At 43.9% G+C, this 19309-nt stretch overlaps 1 protein-coding gene across 1 annotated transcript in view; it reads left to right on the top strand.

Moving 5' to 3' along the window:
* Nucleotides 1-4585, top strand: part of Ids (iduronate 2-sulfatase) — a 28394-nt gene extending 23809 nt beyond the window's left edge. The window contains exon 9 of the mRNA XM_004643655.3: nucleotides 2713-4585. Within this exon, the coding sequence (XP_004643712.1) occupies nucleotides 2713-3185 (473 nt within the window). The 3' untranslated portion in view covers nucleotides 3186-4585. The remainder of the gene's footprint in view (nucleotides 1-2712) is intronic.
* The last annotated feature ends 14724 nt before the right edge of the window (nucleotides 4586-19309 follow it).

The raw sequence follows: 19309 nt of genomic DNA, 5'->3' as shown, positions 1-19309 counted from the left end.
CGTCTTCCACTTTACATTGATTCCTCTGTAAGTATTTAATCTTGATTTCAGAACATCATTTTGGCCTTTCTACATGTTTTTATTTGTTGTACACTGCCCAGTTGTACTTGCTGCACTTTTTTTTTAATGGTACTGGGGATTGAACTCGGGACCCTGCGCTTGCAAGGCAAACTTTCTGCATGTTTAATTTTAGGGCAATCTGTATTCTTTTCTTTCATATTACTGATAGAAAGGTTGGACTGTTTTAGGACATGACTTTAAGTTTTTTGTTAGGAGAATTCTTCTGACAACTTCTGTTGGTTTTTTTTTTTCCAGGAAGTTACAACTTACATAACTGTTCTGTTTATCCAGCTTTTTTCCAAACTGTATCTTTAGCATGAATCAGCTCTGAACTTCAGCTTGTATTGTCAGCAACCTGTCCCACCTGGCACTGCAGCATGCCCGAAACTGAGCTTTTGCTCTTTACCTTCAGCCTTTACTTCAGCACTCCTCTTCCTGGGAAATGCTAATAGTCACCAAGGCCAACAGAATGAAGATCTTCTCAACTCGTGTTTCTTTCATACTCCACATGTGATGTGTAGTACACCGGTAGCCTGTTGCTCTGCATTCAGGGTCTGTCCCTCCCTCTACTTGTCACCTCCCCCCAGCGTCTCTTCTGAACCACTGAAGCATCTTGCCATGTCTCTTTGCTTATTCTCTTGATCCTTGCGTTTCCTCCTTAAGGTAGCTCAAATGATCCCTTTCGAGCCCAAGGCTAGTGCGAGGGCAGTGCTCTTGCCTGATATACAGTGAGGCACTGGATTCCAGTTGCAGAAGTACGAACACACACAATCAAAACCGAAAAAGCCCAAGGCAGACCTTGTTATAGCCCTGCTCAGAAGCCTCTAGGTTTTCTTAGTCCTCACAGTGTCTGATAGGGCTTTGTATGATTTGATTCCCCTTTGTTTCTCTGAGCTCTTTTGGCAAGTATCCAGGCTGGTTGTCCGGTGCCCCACGCTGGGTAGCGGGATCCAGGGAGGAGGTTTTGGGTGTGTACTGCATGGGGCGTGTCTTCTCATCATAGCACACCAGGGCCACTTCAGGGCAGCCTGGGCCACTGTTAGTGATGAGAAGTTTGAGCATTTGTTTCAAGATGGTAGTATCTGCCATTGTATCTTTTTAAAGCCTCTACTTTTTTGTGTAGTTACAAATCAAGTATCCAGAAAATGAAAATGGGCATTATAAAGCAAAACCATAAACTATCCAGACAGGCCAAAGTGATAGCAGAAAAGCCTACGTTAGTTCTAACAGGAATCAGTGTTCAGTGCAGGATTTAGATTTGAAAGATGAACAGACCACTTCATAGCAATTAGGATGGACGTTAATACTAATAATAATGATAATAATACGGAAGATAGCAAGTACTGGTAAGGAAGTGGAGAAACTGGAATGCTTATACAGTAGTAGCAGGAATGGGAAATGATGTAGCTGCTGTGGGTAATGCTTTGGTGATTCCTTGCAATATTAAGTGTAGCTGCGCGTGGCCCATCTGTAATACCAGCTAGTCAACAGAAGCAGGAGAATTTCAAGTTTGAGGCTAGCCTGGGCAATTTGGTAAGACCCTATCTCAAAATTCAAAGGGCAGAGGGTGAAGGATGTAGCTCAGTGGTAGAACACTTCCCTATCTTGCATGAGGCAGGAGTTTCAATGTCATTACTACAAAAAGAAGTTAAATATAGACTTAACACATGAGCACTTCCATACCAAAGAACCGGAAGCAAATATGCAAACAAATTGAATGTGAATGTTCATAGTGGCAAGCCAAGCACCCTTTGACAGATGATAGATGCACACAACGAGGCATACACATACAGGGAATATTTATTCAGCATTGAGAAAGGAAGGAGGTGCCAACACATGCTACCACAGGCATAAATCTTTAGAAAATTATGTTATGTGAGGCATACCAGACACAAAGGGAAATTTACTGGATGATCCCATTCTGGTATCCAGAGCGGGCAATAGAAAATGGAATGGGGTTGCCAGGTGCTGTGGGTGGAGGAATGGGGAGTTTTGTTGTTGTTGTTATTGTTGTTAATGGAAACAGAGCTTCAGGTGTATAAAATGAAGAGTTCTGGAAATAAGGGGTGGTAATGTTGCCATAACAATATGAAGCTACTTAATGCCACTTAAAGTAGCCACTAAAGATGGTGAAATATGAAAAAGAGAAGACAGATCAAATGCAGAGGTCTAGAAAGGAATACAGTGGTACTTCAGTTCACAAACTTAATTCTTCCCTTGATTCTGGTGGTAGAACAACTAGAATTGTGGAAAGGATTAGTTTGTGAGCTGAGGTACCATTGTAATATACAGGATGATGCGATGAGACGCAGAATCCTTGTTCCTTAACAGAGTGTTAGCCTCTGGTGTTAGTGTTAAGCAGTGAAGCTTGCCCAAATCAAGCACTGGGTTCTGTAGGTGGTTCCAGAATTCAGGTGGCTATTAACAGTGCCAACAGGTCGCAGGTGCCTTAATTTTACATTCTGCCTCTGGACTGGATGAGTGGTCAGTAGAGCATCTGGTGTGAGTTAGTGGTGTTTCTAAACTTCTTTTGCTAACAAGAAATGTTTGCAACAAAACAAGAAGACAGATGGAGCCCAGCCCTCATTCATCCTGCCGCTGTGGCAGAAGTCTACATGGTAACACATTCAGCCCTGTCACTTTCTGTTTCAGGCAGGCAAACCACGGACATCGTGGAACTTGTGTCCCTCTTCCCCACGCTCGCTGGCCTCGCAGGACTGCACATTCCGCCTCCGTGTCCTGTTCCTTCATTTCACGTGGAGCTGTGCAGAGAAGGTGAGAGCCTTCTGAAGCATTTTCGATCCCATGACTTGGAAGAAGATCCAGAGCTCCATGGTAATCCCCGTGAGTCCGTGGCCTACAGCCAGTACCCCCGGCCTGCAGACTCCCCTCAGTGGAATTCTGACAAGCCGAGTTTAAAAGATATCAAGATCATGGGTTACTCCATACGCACCATAGACTATAGGTATACTGTGTGGGTGGGCTTCGATCCCAATGAATTTCTGGCCAACTTTTCTGACATCCATGCAGGGGAGCTGTATTTTGTCGATTCTGACCCACTGCAAGACCACAATATATATAATTACTCCCAACATGGGGAAATCCTTCCATCATTAATGCCTTGAGTTTGGCCAGCCAGAGTGAAAATATTTGAGCTGGCAAGAGGAAGCACGAGAGGTGGTTATTTTGTCATTACCCATAGTACTGAAAACTGGGGAAGTAATCAAAGCATGCATTGACAATTTGCCCCATGAATTTGTGACCATTTCATCCTTAGTAATTTCTTTGGCCGTTGGATTGGCGCTCAGCTGAAACTTTCTTTTACTTGTTTTTTTAAAACTGTTTTCCCCCCTTTGTGTCTGTTTTTATTTTTTCCCTTTCTCTTTTAAATAGACATAGATGACTCACTTAAGTATATAGTGAACAAATTATATCATATATTTGTATATTAAGAGCATACTAAGCAAACATACCATTACACTCAAGAAATGCTTCATTTGTGGAATTATTGCATTTAAAAACGGAAACATACATCTAATTAGGTTCTACTCTAAGGTCCCAGTTATTTTGTTTATAATTTAAGAATATATAGTAGGTAGTCTAATCTATTCAAAATGTATCAATATGTAACTCACACTTCTGTCTCAGATATAAAGTTAAGTAATTATAGAAACACATAATTACAGAAACCAATACCTTCAATTTTTGTTTCTAAAAACATAGTATTTCAAAATCCAAACATAACATATCCATGAAATTATTAATACGTAATTTCTACATTAATAAATAACACCTAGTATATTGAAGGGATGAGATGTGTGGAAAATTTGGTTAAAAGTTTTCAGATAGTTTCTGGCCCAAATAATAATATGTTAGCAAGTAATGTGACCTTCGAACTCGCTGGCCTTCCGTTAAGGCTGTCATTCGTAGTGAGATACATTTCAGTGTAATACCCATGACTTGTGAGTCACTCAAAGCCATATTAATGTTCCTTTTCAAGAATGGTTGACTGCAGCCATCTATTTATCCAGGAGGCAGAAAATAGCCTAGTTTTAATCCCTTATTTAAAAAAACATTAATTTTATTACATTCTAAATTGAATATTGTGAAAACATCTTATTAGTTTAATATGAAGTAATTCTCTAATCTCCTGAATGTACTTCTTTATTCCCTAAATATGAAAGTAATAAGCCAGGCATAGTCCAGTGAACTGTGTGCACAGCAGGCTGTCTGTATCCTTGGAAGCTCTAAAATATAACACCATCACTGACATAGTCCCTGTCATCTCAAAAGGAGTGGAGTGTCGCACGTTGTATTCTAGCGTGAGAAGGCTGACGAATGATCGTAGTCATCAGAAGCATGAGTAACTTTCTGAATTCACAGCTCAGACAGTTTCTTATCACGATGAGCAATGTTAGGCTTTTTTCATTACAAACGCCTCAATGTTAGAAGGTAAATATTTGTGAAATAGGGTATAGCAAATTGCGAATTAGCTTAAGCTACTGCAGTGGGTTACATAGCTAGAAAAATGCTGGTGAAAGTACATGTGATAATACAGCGCCCCACAGCAGTTAAAGCAGTGGCTTGGGTAATAGCAGTTTGCATCTAAGATGTCAAGGGCTCTATTCATCCTTCTTGGTCCAAGAATTCATCTGTGCTTTAAAATCTTCAGCTTCTGTAGATGCTTTTTCTTAGCTTTTCCTTTCTTGTTCTTCATCTTTGTATTGCTTTTATCACATCCTCTCTGAGTTTTCTGGACAATCTAGACATTCCTCGTGGCATGGTTTCAGTGTATTTCGCTGTTTCCTCTAGTTCACAGTTAGACATCTCAACACAGGCTGCTGTTGCACACCAGTTGCTGTTCCTGTAGGGCCACAGCATGCGTTCATATTTGCACACTTACTTCCTGAAGCACAGTTTCAGTATGAAATTCTCAGTTCTGCTCTCAATGAAGTCACAGGCTGAACTATGCTATGTACTTGTAGCCACTAAGCATGAGTGGCTATTGAAATTTAAATAACTAAAAGGAAAGAGACATTTCAAAGATCCCTGGCCCCCAGTGTATTTCAAGCATTGAGTCCCCCAGATGTGGCTCATGGCTGCCATGGGAGAGAGTTTGATAGGACAGATCTGCCCTGGATTGCCTGTTTGAGGTTTGAGCTGCGTCTCCTGGCTGCTGGCAATTATTTCCTTTATCCTGTGCTTGCCACAAAGACCTGCCTGGACGTGAGCAAGGCGCGTTTGGCTTAGGTACAGAGCAGGGGCTTCGCTATGGCTGAGGGCCTCTTCTCCACTCCCATCACCATCGCCACATTCCTTCTCCCCTCCTTCCCAAGTAGTTTACCGCCCCTCCCTTTCCCTCCCCTGTTCCCAAAGGAATCCATGTGTCTTCCTGAAATGCCTCTTGCCCCTGCCCTTTGATAACACCACCAGTGCCTACTATGGGTCTAGACAGACCTCTGCAGAGCAGTCACAGTCTTCCCTGGCTCCACATGCCCCTGCCCTTAGCGGACGCTCCCTTGCCAGTCCCTTCCTCCCGGCCACCTAGCTTGCGCCCACCTCCTCTCCTCACTCCCCATTCATAGCCATTCTTCACAGCCAGCTCCTCTCCTCCACCCAGAGGCTGTGGCTTGCGTGACTCTGCCGTATCCTGCAATGAGATGAACACTGCTCAAGAATCTAGTGCCCACTTTACTTTTAAAAAAGGTTTTTGTTCTGGCTGTAAAATTGATCTGTTAATTAGAGAACAATCAGAAAACAGAAATGTAGTAAATAGTGAAGAAAATGTGAATGTTCTGTACAAGATAGTCACTTAATATCTTATCTTTGGGAGGGTATGAATTTTTTACATTTCTGTTGCCATGCTATATTCTTTATCATGTAACTTATGTTCTTGCTTTTCCACTGAATTGTATGTGTGATTTTTACAGATTTTCCAGAAATACTTTATATTGCTGATAATATATTTTATTGTGTAGTTTTATTATAATTTACTTAACCTTCTTTCCATTGCTGGAAATCTAGATTATTTCCAAAGTTCAGTATTATAAATAATGTTGTGTCGATAAACTTTTTGAATAAAATGTTTCTATATATTGCAAGTTATTCCCCAAGGATAGTCTCTCAGTGCCAAATGGCCAAAAAGTCTCCATTTTCTCCTCTTCTTGCTCTTGCTATCTTAGGGTACCAAAGTTAAAGACTAGAGCAACAAGCATACAAACAAAAACCATTTAAAAACACCCCTACAATGACAGGTGAAAGCAGTTTCCTCCTTTAGCTTCTCTTTGCTTATAGTGGCTTTGAGCTTTGTTCCTCTGTATGACTTCTGGGCATTTGCATATCAAGTTGTGTGAATTTGGCTTTCAATTTCAAGCTATGGGTCTCATTTTTCAAAGTGATGAAAGTGACCAATAAATTAATCTTGTGTGATACATTTTCCTGTCTTTTCCTGTTAAACATGGAGACACCTCGCCATCTGCAGATTGAATAAATATTCTTTTGCATTGAAATGTTTTCGTGGTTTGGTTTTATATTTACCCTGTCTTTACATTCCATTATAAGAATAATGTCTGCCTGTCATGTGAAACCTGGGGAGTGTGAAAAGGGACAAAGATGGAAAGAAGGCCGCCCTTTGGAATAGAGCTACTGCTGACATCCATCCGCGTGCTCCCTTGTGCACTGTTTCCTGCTAGGAACACGGTATATGCATAGGTACATTTTATCTTTCTATAGCTGAAACCTATCACATATAATCTCTATCATGCTTTTTTAATCTCATAGTGATAGGATGTGTTTAATGCCAGTGGGTAGTCACTGGTTAAGAGTCATGTTCATTGCGCTACTCTTACCACATGAATCTCTTTGGCCTGAAATTCTCAAATTTTAATGCACATTTTAAAAACTGTGACAAAATACACATAGCATGAAATTTATCATCTTAATCATTTTTCCTTTTAAGTTTGGTATAAGATCACATATATTTAGGGTGTACATCTCATGTTTTGAAATGTATACATTTTGCTTTTTATTTTTTGTATTTTAGGGAAGGGTCTACAGGGTGTTCAGGGTCTCACTACTAGATCGGACTCATAGTGACCTGCTTGTTTACAGCCTTCCAAGTGCTGAGATTATAGGAGCATGCCACCAAGCCCAGTCTCAATTGCTGTCTCAATGTGCCCTGGGGACAGGGCCTGCACGGCAAGCCCGGGGATCGAACCCCTGGCCCCTCTGCCTGCTTGTGGGTGCTTTAATCTGCTGAGCTATTTTGCCGGCCCTGAGATGTATACATTTTGAAGTGATTACTACAAGCAAGCTAATTAATATATCCATTGCTTCATTTGCTTAGAGCTATTCTTAATTTCCTTCATATAGAAAAATTTTATAGAAGAATTTACAAATCTTTGGAAAAATGTGCTCAATGTCTCACTTCCAGGGATAGGTTAACAATAGCCAAGTTAATGTCATTCTAGAAAATTCCTGAATGTCTCTGCATTAATACATTTTGAAAATAAATTGACAGTGCCATATGTATAGTTTGTAACCTACTGTTTCCCTTTAACGGAGTGTAGTGGACACCTTTTCCACCTCAATAAATTCATATCAACATTATGATTTGCTAATGATGTAATTAGTGACTTTTCCCATCCTCCTATTACCACTCCTTCCCCATTTCCTTTGCCTAACAATAGCTTCTCCTCTACTTTCATAATCACCTTCTTTAGATTCCACATGGTAGGGAAAACTTGTATTTCTGGTGCTAGTTGGCTTATTTTACTTAGCATGATGATCATCTCCAGTAAATTCCTGTAAATGACGAGATTTCTTTTTTTCCTCCTCTCCTCCCCTCCCCTCCCCCTCTTCTCTCCTCTCCTTTCCTTCATTTCTTCTTCCCTCCCTTTGTTGAGTTTTGGGGATAGGGAACATCTCACTGTGCAGCTGAGGGCAGCCTCACAGGTGTGCGCCACCGTAACATCTTAACCAGTTTTAATAGTTCAGCAGTATAAGCACATGGCTACTATCACCACTCTCCACACAGAGAACTTTTCTTTCTTGTGAAACCGAAACTGTTTCATGAAGTACTGCTTTCCACCCTGCCCCCACTCCCTGGCAGCTATCCTTGTACTTGGGGTCTCTACTTGACTACTCAGAGAAAGTCATGTAAGGGCAATCAGATAGCAGTTGCAGTTGGCCCTTTGTGACTGGCTTATTGCAGTTAGCACATGTGTTAGTTACTCCTCTCTTGTTGCTGGGACAGATACCCGACAGCCAAACTGAAGGAAGGAAAGGTTGATTTAGCTCACAGTTACTGGAGCTTTCAATCCCTACTCACCTGGCTCCAAGGCAGAGCAGTACATGGCAGAGGGCAACCTTTCATGATGGCGGCAAAGAGCAAGAGCGCAAGGGAGGGGTAGCAGCAGCTCAAGCAGCTAGCTTCTCTTCCCACCTTACATTGTAATGCAAATTACCTGCCCCAGGGCAGGTGCAGCAGCCACACCCACACTAATCAATCATAAACTCCAGAAGCTGCCCCAAGACTGCATGAGGCTTTGGGGAGACACCTAGACACAAACCATAACAGCATAATATCTTCAAAGCTTATCCATGCTGTTGCTTGTGTCAGAATTTCACAATATTCCATTGTATGCTTATACTGTATTTTGCTTATCTACACATCCGTTGATGAACATTTGATTTCTTTCTCTCCACCTTTTGCCTATCACAAGAAATGCTGCTGTCAGCATGTACGTACAAACATCTGTTCAAGTCCCTGGCCTTCATTATTTTGTGTATATATTTAGCCCACATTCACCTCTAATCATTTGGGAGTTTGGGGTGTGTGGTGGATTGACAACTGGTGGTCAATATGTAACACCCAACTGAACTGAACCACGTGGCGCTTGCTATGGGAGGCCACCTGAGGATTGTTGTGGGCAGCGTAAGCGGCAGAATTGCACAGGAAGGAGGGAGGCTGTTAGCGAGCTATTGGTTTTCCTGACGAACTCGGCTGATCTCATTGTTTAAGGAGCTCCGGACTTCATCACAGAGAAGGGCTGGGGTTCACTTTGGGGGAGCTCTGCTCCTCACTTTCAGCACTGCGTCCTGGCTCTGGAGAGGAAGAGGGTGCACTGCTCCGTCTCTTGAAGGAGCTTGTCCCATTGGCTTTCCTGCTGGGAAGGCAGCTTCCCTCGTCCTCAGAGGAGCTCGGGACCTCACGGTCACTAAGGATGGCTGTGGTCCCTTCAGGAGAGCTCTGGTTTTTGCTTTGAGCACTGCTTCCTGGCTCAAGTTCAGATCCCTCAGCCTGCTAGCACAGATCTTACTGACACAGACTTTCTAGCTTCCACTACCGACCTTTGGGCAGATCTATGAAGCAGGCCTGCGTGAGGCATTGTCCTGGGCTCTAGGCCTCCAGTTGGGCTCATGGCAAGCATTGTTATGGGCTCTAGGTCTTCAGCTGGACTCAAGCAGGATATTAGGATCCAGGCCCTCAGCTGGATTCTTTGGTTGTCAGTATGTGGAGAGATTTCTGGCACTCTCTTTTTATACAATTCTTTGGGTGACTGTTATAAAATAATCTTATAAAATGTTTCCTGTATTGTATTGCTCCCCTTGCAAAACCCGAAACCATGATAAGGTGGTGTTGGGAGATGAGCAGGGTGACTGGAGCAGCCTCAGCTTGCTGCAGAGCAAGATTTCTCTGGACAGTGGCAAGGGCTGCTTGTCCCTTTGGCACTGCCTTTCCACAGCCTGGCAGGTTCCCAAGCCAGCCATAATTCACTGTGTGAGGAGTTTTGTGCATAAATTCTCACATGGGTGCTCAATCCCTTCTCCTTCCCCGAGTCCATCCTGTAGGTGACAAATCCCCAGAAGAGTCTCAAATTCTGGCCTGGGATCTGAGATAAAACTAGAACCTAGATTCGCCTTTTGGCCTCTCATTCCCCCAGCCCACTGCAGCCTTGTGTGTGGCCTTTTGTGGCTGAACCTGCTAGCACTCCTCACTGCACTGAGCCCCCTTGGTTCTCTGAGGCAGTGTCTCTTGTCCACACATGTGAACCTGAAGCAGAGAGGCTGTCGTTAGTGCTCTTGGATCACCTGTAATGTTTGCACTATGGTAAGAGCCCTCGCTGCCCTCAGATCCTGCCTTTACCTGTGTCACGGCAAGCTCCAGCTGGCTCCCTGTCTGCTTATTGATGAAATGCAGCAGATTCCACATCCTAGCGTGTGACGAAATACATAGTGGTATGGTGGGGATCCCACCCTCAAGACTTTGCTTTGAGATCAATGTGTAACAGCTGTCACTTCATGTCTGGCCTGCGATCACTGTCACGTTATGGAATGAAGTAATTTTTTTTTTTTTGATTCTGGATTGTAAGTGATGAGCCTAGTTCTCTCATAGGGGCAGAGTCATGGCTGAAGAAAACAGGTAGTTTAAGTTGGCTCTAGACAGGGCATCATGGAGACAACTCTCAGGGACCTGGCACACGGCGATGCAGCAGAGCCCACGCAGAAGGAACCCCATGCTAACAATGGACAAAGGGCTTCGGTCCAGTAGCATACACATCATGTGCCAGGAAGCAACAGCTGGATGTGACCAAAGGGAGGAGCAACAGCAGGGGTTACAAGCTTTTCCCTCTGTAAAAGTCAGGGGCCATGATTAATGTGGCTGAGAGGGTTCTGAGCAGGCCTGATGCTGGCATTTACAAAATCCTTGCCCTAGTTTATTGTCATTTCGTCTGTTTCCAAAAGAACCTTCTGCAGGTGATTTATATTTAAAACTCATTATTTACTTAACAGGTTTTATGAATTCATCTCTTCCACACTACTGAAATCCATACCCTTGTATTTGTGTTGAGTGTAGCAAGAGCTAGTGTCTGAATAAATCATACTAAATTTGCCATTCTTGTGTGCACATTTTTGCTGCTGTTTTGGGACTGTTTATTGTGTCCTTAAATTAAAGGAAATCATTTCACACCGCGATACCACCGTCCAGGTTGGCCCCATTCAAGTGCCCCAACTGTTCCTCCTAGTGTTGGCCCAGGGCAGCTGTGCTGTGGGGCTTTTTTTCAAAGTTTTATTGATAAACATATAGCAATGAGACAGTTTCAAATCAAATCGAAAGTACAGTTTCAACAAATAATACACTACATACATTCTTCTCAGTGGTTAATTGCTGTACAAGATGCAGACTTGTGATCCTACTTACAAACACCATTAGAAAAAATCATTCTATTCATTAAGAGAATGCAACTATATATCTATCCCAACCACTTTGAATACACAGATACAAAATGGACATTCATAGTTATACCCCAATTTTTTTTAAGTTCCGTTGTTGAATATTATAGGTGTGTAAACTCAGCAAAATATTCTAAAAGAGTACAGAAGCCCATAATATCATTGGGTCTTCTGTTTAACTGGCAATGTCAGAAATTATTGACCTGAGTCCCCCACAGCTCAACATAATAACATGGCTTTACTTCCTATATTTCATCTTCATATTTTTCTACTGGATGGTTAAGACCAAGGTAAAGCAGGACCTGTGCAACAAGAGTTGTAGCTTTTTGGTCTGACAAGGTCAGTGAAATGCCCTCAGGATTTATCTTGAGATCCTGTACCTCAGATTGTAGAACCTTTGTCAGTGTCTGTGCTGTGGGGTTTTGCCTTGGAACTGAATTCCTGAGGTTGGGTGGTGAGCTATTCCGGGGTGTAGCAGGGCCTCTAGGGCAGGGCATACCTCTCCTTCTGCCCTGCTGTTACAGTGGAGAGACTTCAGAAAAGGAAGTAGGCTCACCAATCAGGCTTGTGTTTAGGAAAACCAGTTATGCAGTCATAACCAGGTAAAGTAGGAAAGTGGGGGAGTTCTTGGGGTGCCCCCTGGAAGACTGCCAACCTTGTTTCTTGACTTGGTGCATGGCTGAGGCTCGGTTCCTCTTTTCCTAACCTGTTCTTATCGGTGGCCTTGAAGATTTCCAAATCAATGCTTGTTACATTGGTAGAGCAAGTGAGGTCATTAGAAGACAGATTCCCAAACAGGCTGAGAGCACTGGGTGAATCTCAGCAAGTAAGTTCAATGTACATAACTTCTGGCTTGTTTATTGTGACCAGGCAATACTTGTGTGTGGTGCGAAGTTTAAAAGGCACAAATGCATGCAATGAAGACCCATTTTTCTCTTCTGTTCCACACCTCAGCCTGTGTGAGGTCCTTAGAGGCAAGCATGCTTACCAGTTTCTTCTGAGCTGGTGAAACTTGAAGAGCATATACGTGGATCTAAGATATGGGCTCCAGAACTTAGGTGTTAGGGAGGGGCGACCCAAGGAAGTAGTGGCACACGTAGAAACTTTCTGCATTTTGGTCAGTAGCAGTTATGTGACAGCTCCCAGGAAGCAAAAACCTATCTGGGGCTAAATGAATGGTATCTGGAGGAGACTTATGATTGCTAGCACCTAGACTGTATTTAGTGGAGCACACACGACTGTCACGGAAATGTGGACACACAGGAGCATTTTCAGAGGACTTCGCTAAAATGGGTAAGACCCAACATGCTGTGTGAGAAAGAGCTGAAGAAGGAGTAGTTAAGATTTGGGAGAGAATTTGGGAGTGGGCAGAGTTGGAGGTGGGTGGTTGAGCATGGCACAGTCTTGAAATATGTGAAGAGCCATCCTACAAGAGAGATTGAACTTGCTTCCTGTGGCTGCAAAGAGTTAGCATCAGACACTGGATGGCCACTCAGTGGCTGAAATTTCCTACCTGGCAGTTCACAACTAGAAGGGCTCTCTCCTAAGTGTGGTGAGCATGTTATCATCTGAGGAGGTATGTAAGGCTCATCTAGGCCAGTGGTTTTCAATTGGGATGAATTTTGCTCTCAGCGAGATTTGTCAGTGTCCACAGTCAGTTTTGGTTGTCACAACTAAGGAGAGATTGCTGCTGGCTTCTAACAAGTAGAGGCCAAGAAGCATACACAGTCCAGCCTCTGGAAGTACTTGTCCCAGTATAGAAAGTCCCTACATGGGCCATCATTTGACAGAGGATTAGCTTGTAAAACTCTTTATGTTCCTGAAACTTCAATGACTTGGGAATGCACACTCAGTGTTGACTGTATGAGGTAAGTGGTCCTTTGGATATAGCCTTAAAATATATTTAAAGATGATAACACCAGCCCTGCCCCCAGGGTGCCCTGATAGGGCCATTGAGCCTGGGTTTGGGGGCGTGCGCCTGTAATCCCAGCTCTTGGGAGGCTGTAAACAGGCGGATCAATCTGAGTCTGATCTAGTAGTGCGACCTGGAACACTCTGTAGACCCTTCCCTAAAAATTCAAAAAATAAAAAAAGAAAGATGATAAGGAGCTTTCAAATACAAATGAAGACTTACAACATTTTTCTATAATAGTAGTTGATCAGATTTCTCTTTTTGCTGTCCACAGAGACTCTCCCATCCAGATTCCCTTGCAAAGAAGAGGAATTATTCTAGGTGATTTATTTTAAAAATATTATATTCCTTTCCTATTGAAAAAGCACTATATAGCTGTCATGGAAGAATTGAAAAATATACCGAGGCAAAGAACATAATCTAACATTAATGTTTATTTGACGTGTCCCTTCCTCTGTATGACATATTAAAAAATTGCCTCATATTCTTCCTTCCATGTGTCCTCTATGTTCTGTTTCACAACCTGCCTTTCATACTGCGTGCTTTCATAGAGTTTCACCGACTCCAGCTCTCTTTGCCTCGATAATTGTGAGAATTTGCATGGGGATATTTCCTGGTGGACACAACTAGAAACCCAAGTTTCCTTGCTTTCCCATGACATCTAAGACATGGAGGCATTTCTACAAGGCTTAATACCCATGATGCTGCCTTTGTTAGTCTTGGGCTTCACAGTTCTGTTTGTTCACAATGGGCCTGCATAGCCCAGAAAACGATGGGACCTAGATGTCCACCACTAGGGCTTGGGGAACTTGAATATATGTTATCCAGGTTTCTGTCCCCACCTCTTGCCATTCTATGCCACCATCTCCTGTCACTGGAATATGCAACCATTTACTTACTAGTCTCTGACTCTTGTTGCACCCCCATCCAGTTTAAACATTTCTCAAACGGGTCTTTGCAAAATGTGACACTATGTTATTGCCCCCTGCTTGCATTTCCCTGTAGCCCTCCAATATTTCAGTGGTGTTCCATTACTGGGAGGACAAGCAGAACATTCTTTAACATGGCCTTGGTGCAGAGCCTTCATGGTTTGGCCTGCATTGCAACCTGTCACACTTTGTCACCCAGACTGCTACTCTGTTTTGGGGATGTGCTTAACTCTACACGGTCATCCTTCCTTGCGGCCTTGCCCTGGGTCACAGTTCAGCTGCCATACACACATAGAAATTCTTAGCTCTTAGCTCAGTTGTACATTTAAGTTCATTTGCCTAAGGATTTCATTTGTATTTCCCTGCTCTGCTCAATGGGCTTAGAGATGTTCTTTTTTTTTTTAAATTTATTTATTTATTTATTGTGTGTGTGTGTGTGTGTGTGTGTGTGGCCAGCTTAGCCCACCAGGGGGCAGGCTGGCTGGCATGTGGTGCTGGGGGATTGAACCGTGGTCCCTGGGCTACGGGCTTCGCTAAGCTTGTTCTAAGTAGGTGCTTTAGACCACTGAGCCATCTCACCAGCCCTGCTCAATGGGCTTAGAGAGTTTCTGTTTTTCTGCCAGTGCCTTCAAGAACATAGCACATAATAATAACTCCAGCAAATATCTATGAATTGAATGAATGCAGTCTTTATAATAGCTGTACTTTTCTATAATTTTTTAAACTCCTATTTCTGACACTTTAGGTTGTTTCCAGTGGGGTGTGTGTGTGTGTGTGTGTGTGTGTGTGTGTATGTTGGTACTAGAGAGTAAAGAAACTATTTTGAGACAGGAAGTTGCTTGGAAGTTGCCTAGACTGGGCTCCAACTTTTTTAAAAAATAATTTTATTGAGAAGCAAATAGCAATGAGACAGTTTCAAAACAGATTAGTAGGGCAGTCTCAACAATTAATGCATTGGAGATTGTTGTCTTCTTAGTGGTTATTCATAGCACAAGTTGCAGACATGATATCCTGACCCTCCTGCCTCAGCCTCCCAGAATACTGGAATTACAGGCATTCACAAGCACATTGGGCTTTCACTTTCATTTCTGGTAGAAACTATGATGCAGGAACATTACTGTGAATTCATCTTTATGCACCTTTGTGTTAGTATATCTCTAAAAGATAAAAAAAAATAGGACTAGAATGTGAAGGCCAAAGGCCTAGATAGAGGACATTTGTCATGATTTTGGCCACCAGCATCATGCGTGTCTTCCTCTACTTGGGAATTTCCGCACCGTATTATTCTCACAGGAGGCAGAGTCTACTTTGGACCAGCACAAGACGCAAGATGCTCACTATCCCCCTGCTCTCCTCTAGGTGGAGAGCAGGCAGGGGACTTATGACCTACCTTCTCCCAGAGGCTGTAGTAGGAAGCACTGGCAGTGTGGCTCAGCATCCAGACTCCACAGTGACAGTGGCTATAGTGTCCTGCAGTGGCAAAGGGCTATGTTGTTCCCAGACTATTTTTATGGTATGCTTTTGGTTGTGATCATGACAACTGCCTGGTCACCCTACTCCTTACCCACAATTGAGATCTGCGACTGCCTTCCATGAGATTCTGCTTGCTACTCAATAGCCTTTCCCAAACAGACAAAAAAACAAAAACAAAAGAAAAAAAAACCAGCACCAATAACAGCAAGAAACACCCTGTACGTTTAAATTAACTGGAGTGGAGGCCAGGGAGATAGCTCAGTGGAATAAGCGCTTGCCTGGCAAGTGCAAGGGCCTGAGTTCAATCCCCAGTTCCAAAAAATAAATAAATTAATTAATTAATTAACTGCAGTCAGTCAGGCAACTGGTGGCTTCCAACTAATGTAGTGTATGCATTTGAGACTGTGGAAGTTAATGCTAAATTGCCTGCCAAAGAGGTGGCACAAACTTACCCTTTTATCAGCAGGATGCAGAAATACCAGGCATCTGTCTTTCCTCTAGTACTACTCCAATTGGTGTGCAGTGACCTTGTTCCAAGATAGGAGGCATTTCCTAACCATTTCTTTATACTAAGAGTTTGACCCAGCACCTGGCACATTGTAGGCAGTCCTATGTTTCCCAATTGAATGGATGTAACATATTGTCCTTAAAGAGATGGAGAAAGACCGAAAGCAGCACAAGCAGAATCAGAGACCGGAGGTTAGGAGAGTGCCCACCCAGCTGCTGAGCCAAAGAGCAGAGAGGTCTGGTCTCCCCCAAGGACTGGCAGCTAGCCCGTCTGCCAAGTCCAACTGGAGTCCACCTCTGAGCCCAGACCTCAGTGTAAGGGCTGCTGCACCCACAGTACCGCACAGGGACCCAAGCAGGGAGATTTCAGTTGAAATGATGCATGCAGGAATCAAATCAGAGCTGGGAGCTGTCAGAAAGTCAACTTGGGAAGGAAGGCAGGCTGGTGACTGCCCGTTTGGAAAATTGCCTTTGTGTGTGGTGGGAAAGCACACATGTGTGTCAGGGCCCAGCACCTGCCTTTCTGTGGCTGTATTTTCCAATTCCTTTTTTCTTTGTATTGCTTTCAAACCAAATGGAGGCCGTGGCAGAGAACCTCTTGCCCAGAGCTACATATGTGAAAATGAAGGATATAGGAATGGTGTGTTTTTTAATAGGGGATCGGAGGTGCCACCCCCCATAGGAAATGAAGTGAGACTGCTGCTAGGTGAACAGTAAGAGGCAGTGGGTAGGGGTGGGGGGGATCCTCATCCCAGGGGATTTACCTTTCTCACACATCCCCAACTATTCATTTATGTCCCACCGACGGGTAGAAGGAGAGCAATTCTGAGTAGAGCTGCATGTCATTCCATTTAAAAGGGACATTTCTACCACCACAGCTTGATAGAGAAAAATATTCACAAAGCCAAGTCCATCTAGACGAAAACGTCTGTAAAACTGGGTCGGCAGATATGTTGCCCTTTGGCATGGTCTCGTCTGAGCTTCACAGTAATGGGCAAGAGCCTGTTTTCCAGGGGCACAGTTGGCTTTGTGCCTTGCTCCACTGACCCCACCCCCACGGCCCACCCGCAGTCTTCCACCCTGCTGGCTTTCTGGACTCCTCAAACTCGGCGGCAAGCACAGCATGTGTTTCCTCTAAGCACCACTAGAGGCCGCTGTGGCACCAAGAACGCAGGAAGGGCGTCCAGCTGGATGAGAGGGGGTCTCCAAGGAGTAATGACTGTCACACATACTGACTGTTCTAGAATTCTAGTCCAGGATTTTAAAGACACTGTTATGAATTAACGAGAATAAAATACCCGGCAGATGAAACTCGGGTCTCAGATCCCCTGGGGTTGTTTTCTAACTGCTTTCTAACTCATTTTTCGCTCCTCTGGGACTAGGTCTCATTTACAGCCGAAAGGCACAGGCTTTATCTATGGCGAAATGTCCTCCAAAAATGACACAAATGCTGCGGTTGCAGCTTGTAGTATTTATTTCCAAATACTTTCAGAAAACAGAATCGTATGCTGTTTTCTCCATCAGCCCACGTTGGCAGCAGGTACCAGTCGCCAGGAGGGGTACAGGAGCATGGCCGCTGATAAAAGGCAGGATGCATGCCTTGTTAGCTATGAAGTTCAAATGAACAATCAAAAAAGGCTTATTCTAAGTATCTTATCCTAAATATCACATGGGTCATGCATGCTTGTATTAAAAAGATACTCATTGTCTCAAATTCAGATTTGACTCAGTGTTGTGTATTTTTATTGGCAAAAACTGGGCTCCCTCCACAGGAAAGGTGACTTGGGTACTGTCCTAGAAGTTGTCCCTTGGACTCTCAGAGTCTCAGGTTGGTCAGCTGAAGCCGGGCACAAGGAATTCTATGCCAAGGTGGGTGGTAATAAGTGTCACATGTTTATATGGAGTACAAATAGGCTCTTAGGCCTGCCTATGCGGATCGGTTTTCAGAGGAAGTGACTGCTGCTGTCACCGGAGGTAATCTACCGCTTTCTCTCTTTGCCCCCTTCCTAATACATATCTGTATAAGCACACGAATTTCAGGTGACTGCATTCAAAACCCACAGAAAGGTGGAGTTCAAGTTCAGCCAGTGGCCACCGTGTGCTAGCTCTGGCAGGGCCTACACACATGCTGTGCTAATAGGAGCCCCAGTGCTGCCACGACTGCCTGAGGCCGAGGTGCCTCTGGGCTGCAAGCAGGGCCAGTCATGGAGTTCACTGTGTGCAGCCAGGGAGAAGGAAGACTGCTGCTTAGGAGGGGGTTTGAACTTCTTTTGCTTTGGGGTCCACCGAGAGGATTAGTGGAGCACACTTCTCTGTGCATCTGGGTGGGATGTGGCATCATGGTCTGGGGTCTGCACGACTTAGTTTTTGCATGATCTCTGGGTTCCCAACACCCTTCCTTGCCATCGTGAACGAAGCAGCTCTCCTGCGCTCATGGCTGTCTGCCCTGGTCCTTCGCTTTGTAGCTGCCAACTGGGGTCTGAAGCTATGAGTCAGGTACCAGGATTAAAGTGGTCCTTTAAGTTATGTTGCCTAATGTGGTCCTGTGATGGGAAAGGGACTGCTACAGAAGACACTGCACATTAGGTAGCATGCCAAGCCACGTGGTCCAGGGCATGATATAGTCCCCAAGGTCCCAACATGTCAATGTTCATCTCCTCTGACTGCTCACATGATTTAAATCTAGAAGGGTCCACCAAAGCCTCATGGTGGAGGTAAGGACTTGACAAGATGATTGAATCATGGTGGTATTGTATTCAACAGTGCGATGATTCTTTCTTTTCTTTTTTTTTTTTGGCAGAACAGAGGATTGAACTCAGGCCCTTGTGCTTGCCAGGGAAGTGCTTATTCCACTAAGCCATCTCCCCGGCCCCAACAGTGGGATGATTTACTGATAAGTTCATAGCTAAGTGTCCTGTTAAGTGACAGGGCCTTGGAAGACTGTGGCCCTGAGAGGGCATGCCTTTAGGGGGTATAGTTCCCTCTCTGGCTCCTCTCTTCACTTTCTGCTTCCTAGGTGCCATGAGGTGAAGAGCTATCTTCTGCAATGACCTTCTATTCTGGCATTTCTGCCTTGGAGCTAGCAGACCAGGGCCTGAATCCCCCTGGAAGAGTAAGGCAAATCAACCTCTCATTCTTTAAGTTGTGTTGGGTGTTTTGTTCCAGGGACAAGAAAGCTGACTAATACGGGGGG

This window comes from Octodon degus, unplaced genomic scaffold, assembly GCF_000260255.1.
Source record: "Octodon degus isolate 3935 unplaced genomic scaffold, OctDeg1.0 scaffold00181, whole genome shotgun sequence".
Classification (NCBI taxonomy): domain Eukaryota; kingdom Metazoa; phylum Chordata; class Mammalia; order Rodentia; family Octodontidae; genus Octodon; species Octodon degus.
The sequence above is the reverse complement of the archived record's forward strand: the minus strand, read 5'-3'. Positions and strand labels throughout refer to the sequence as shown.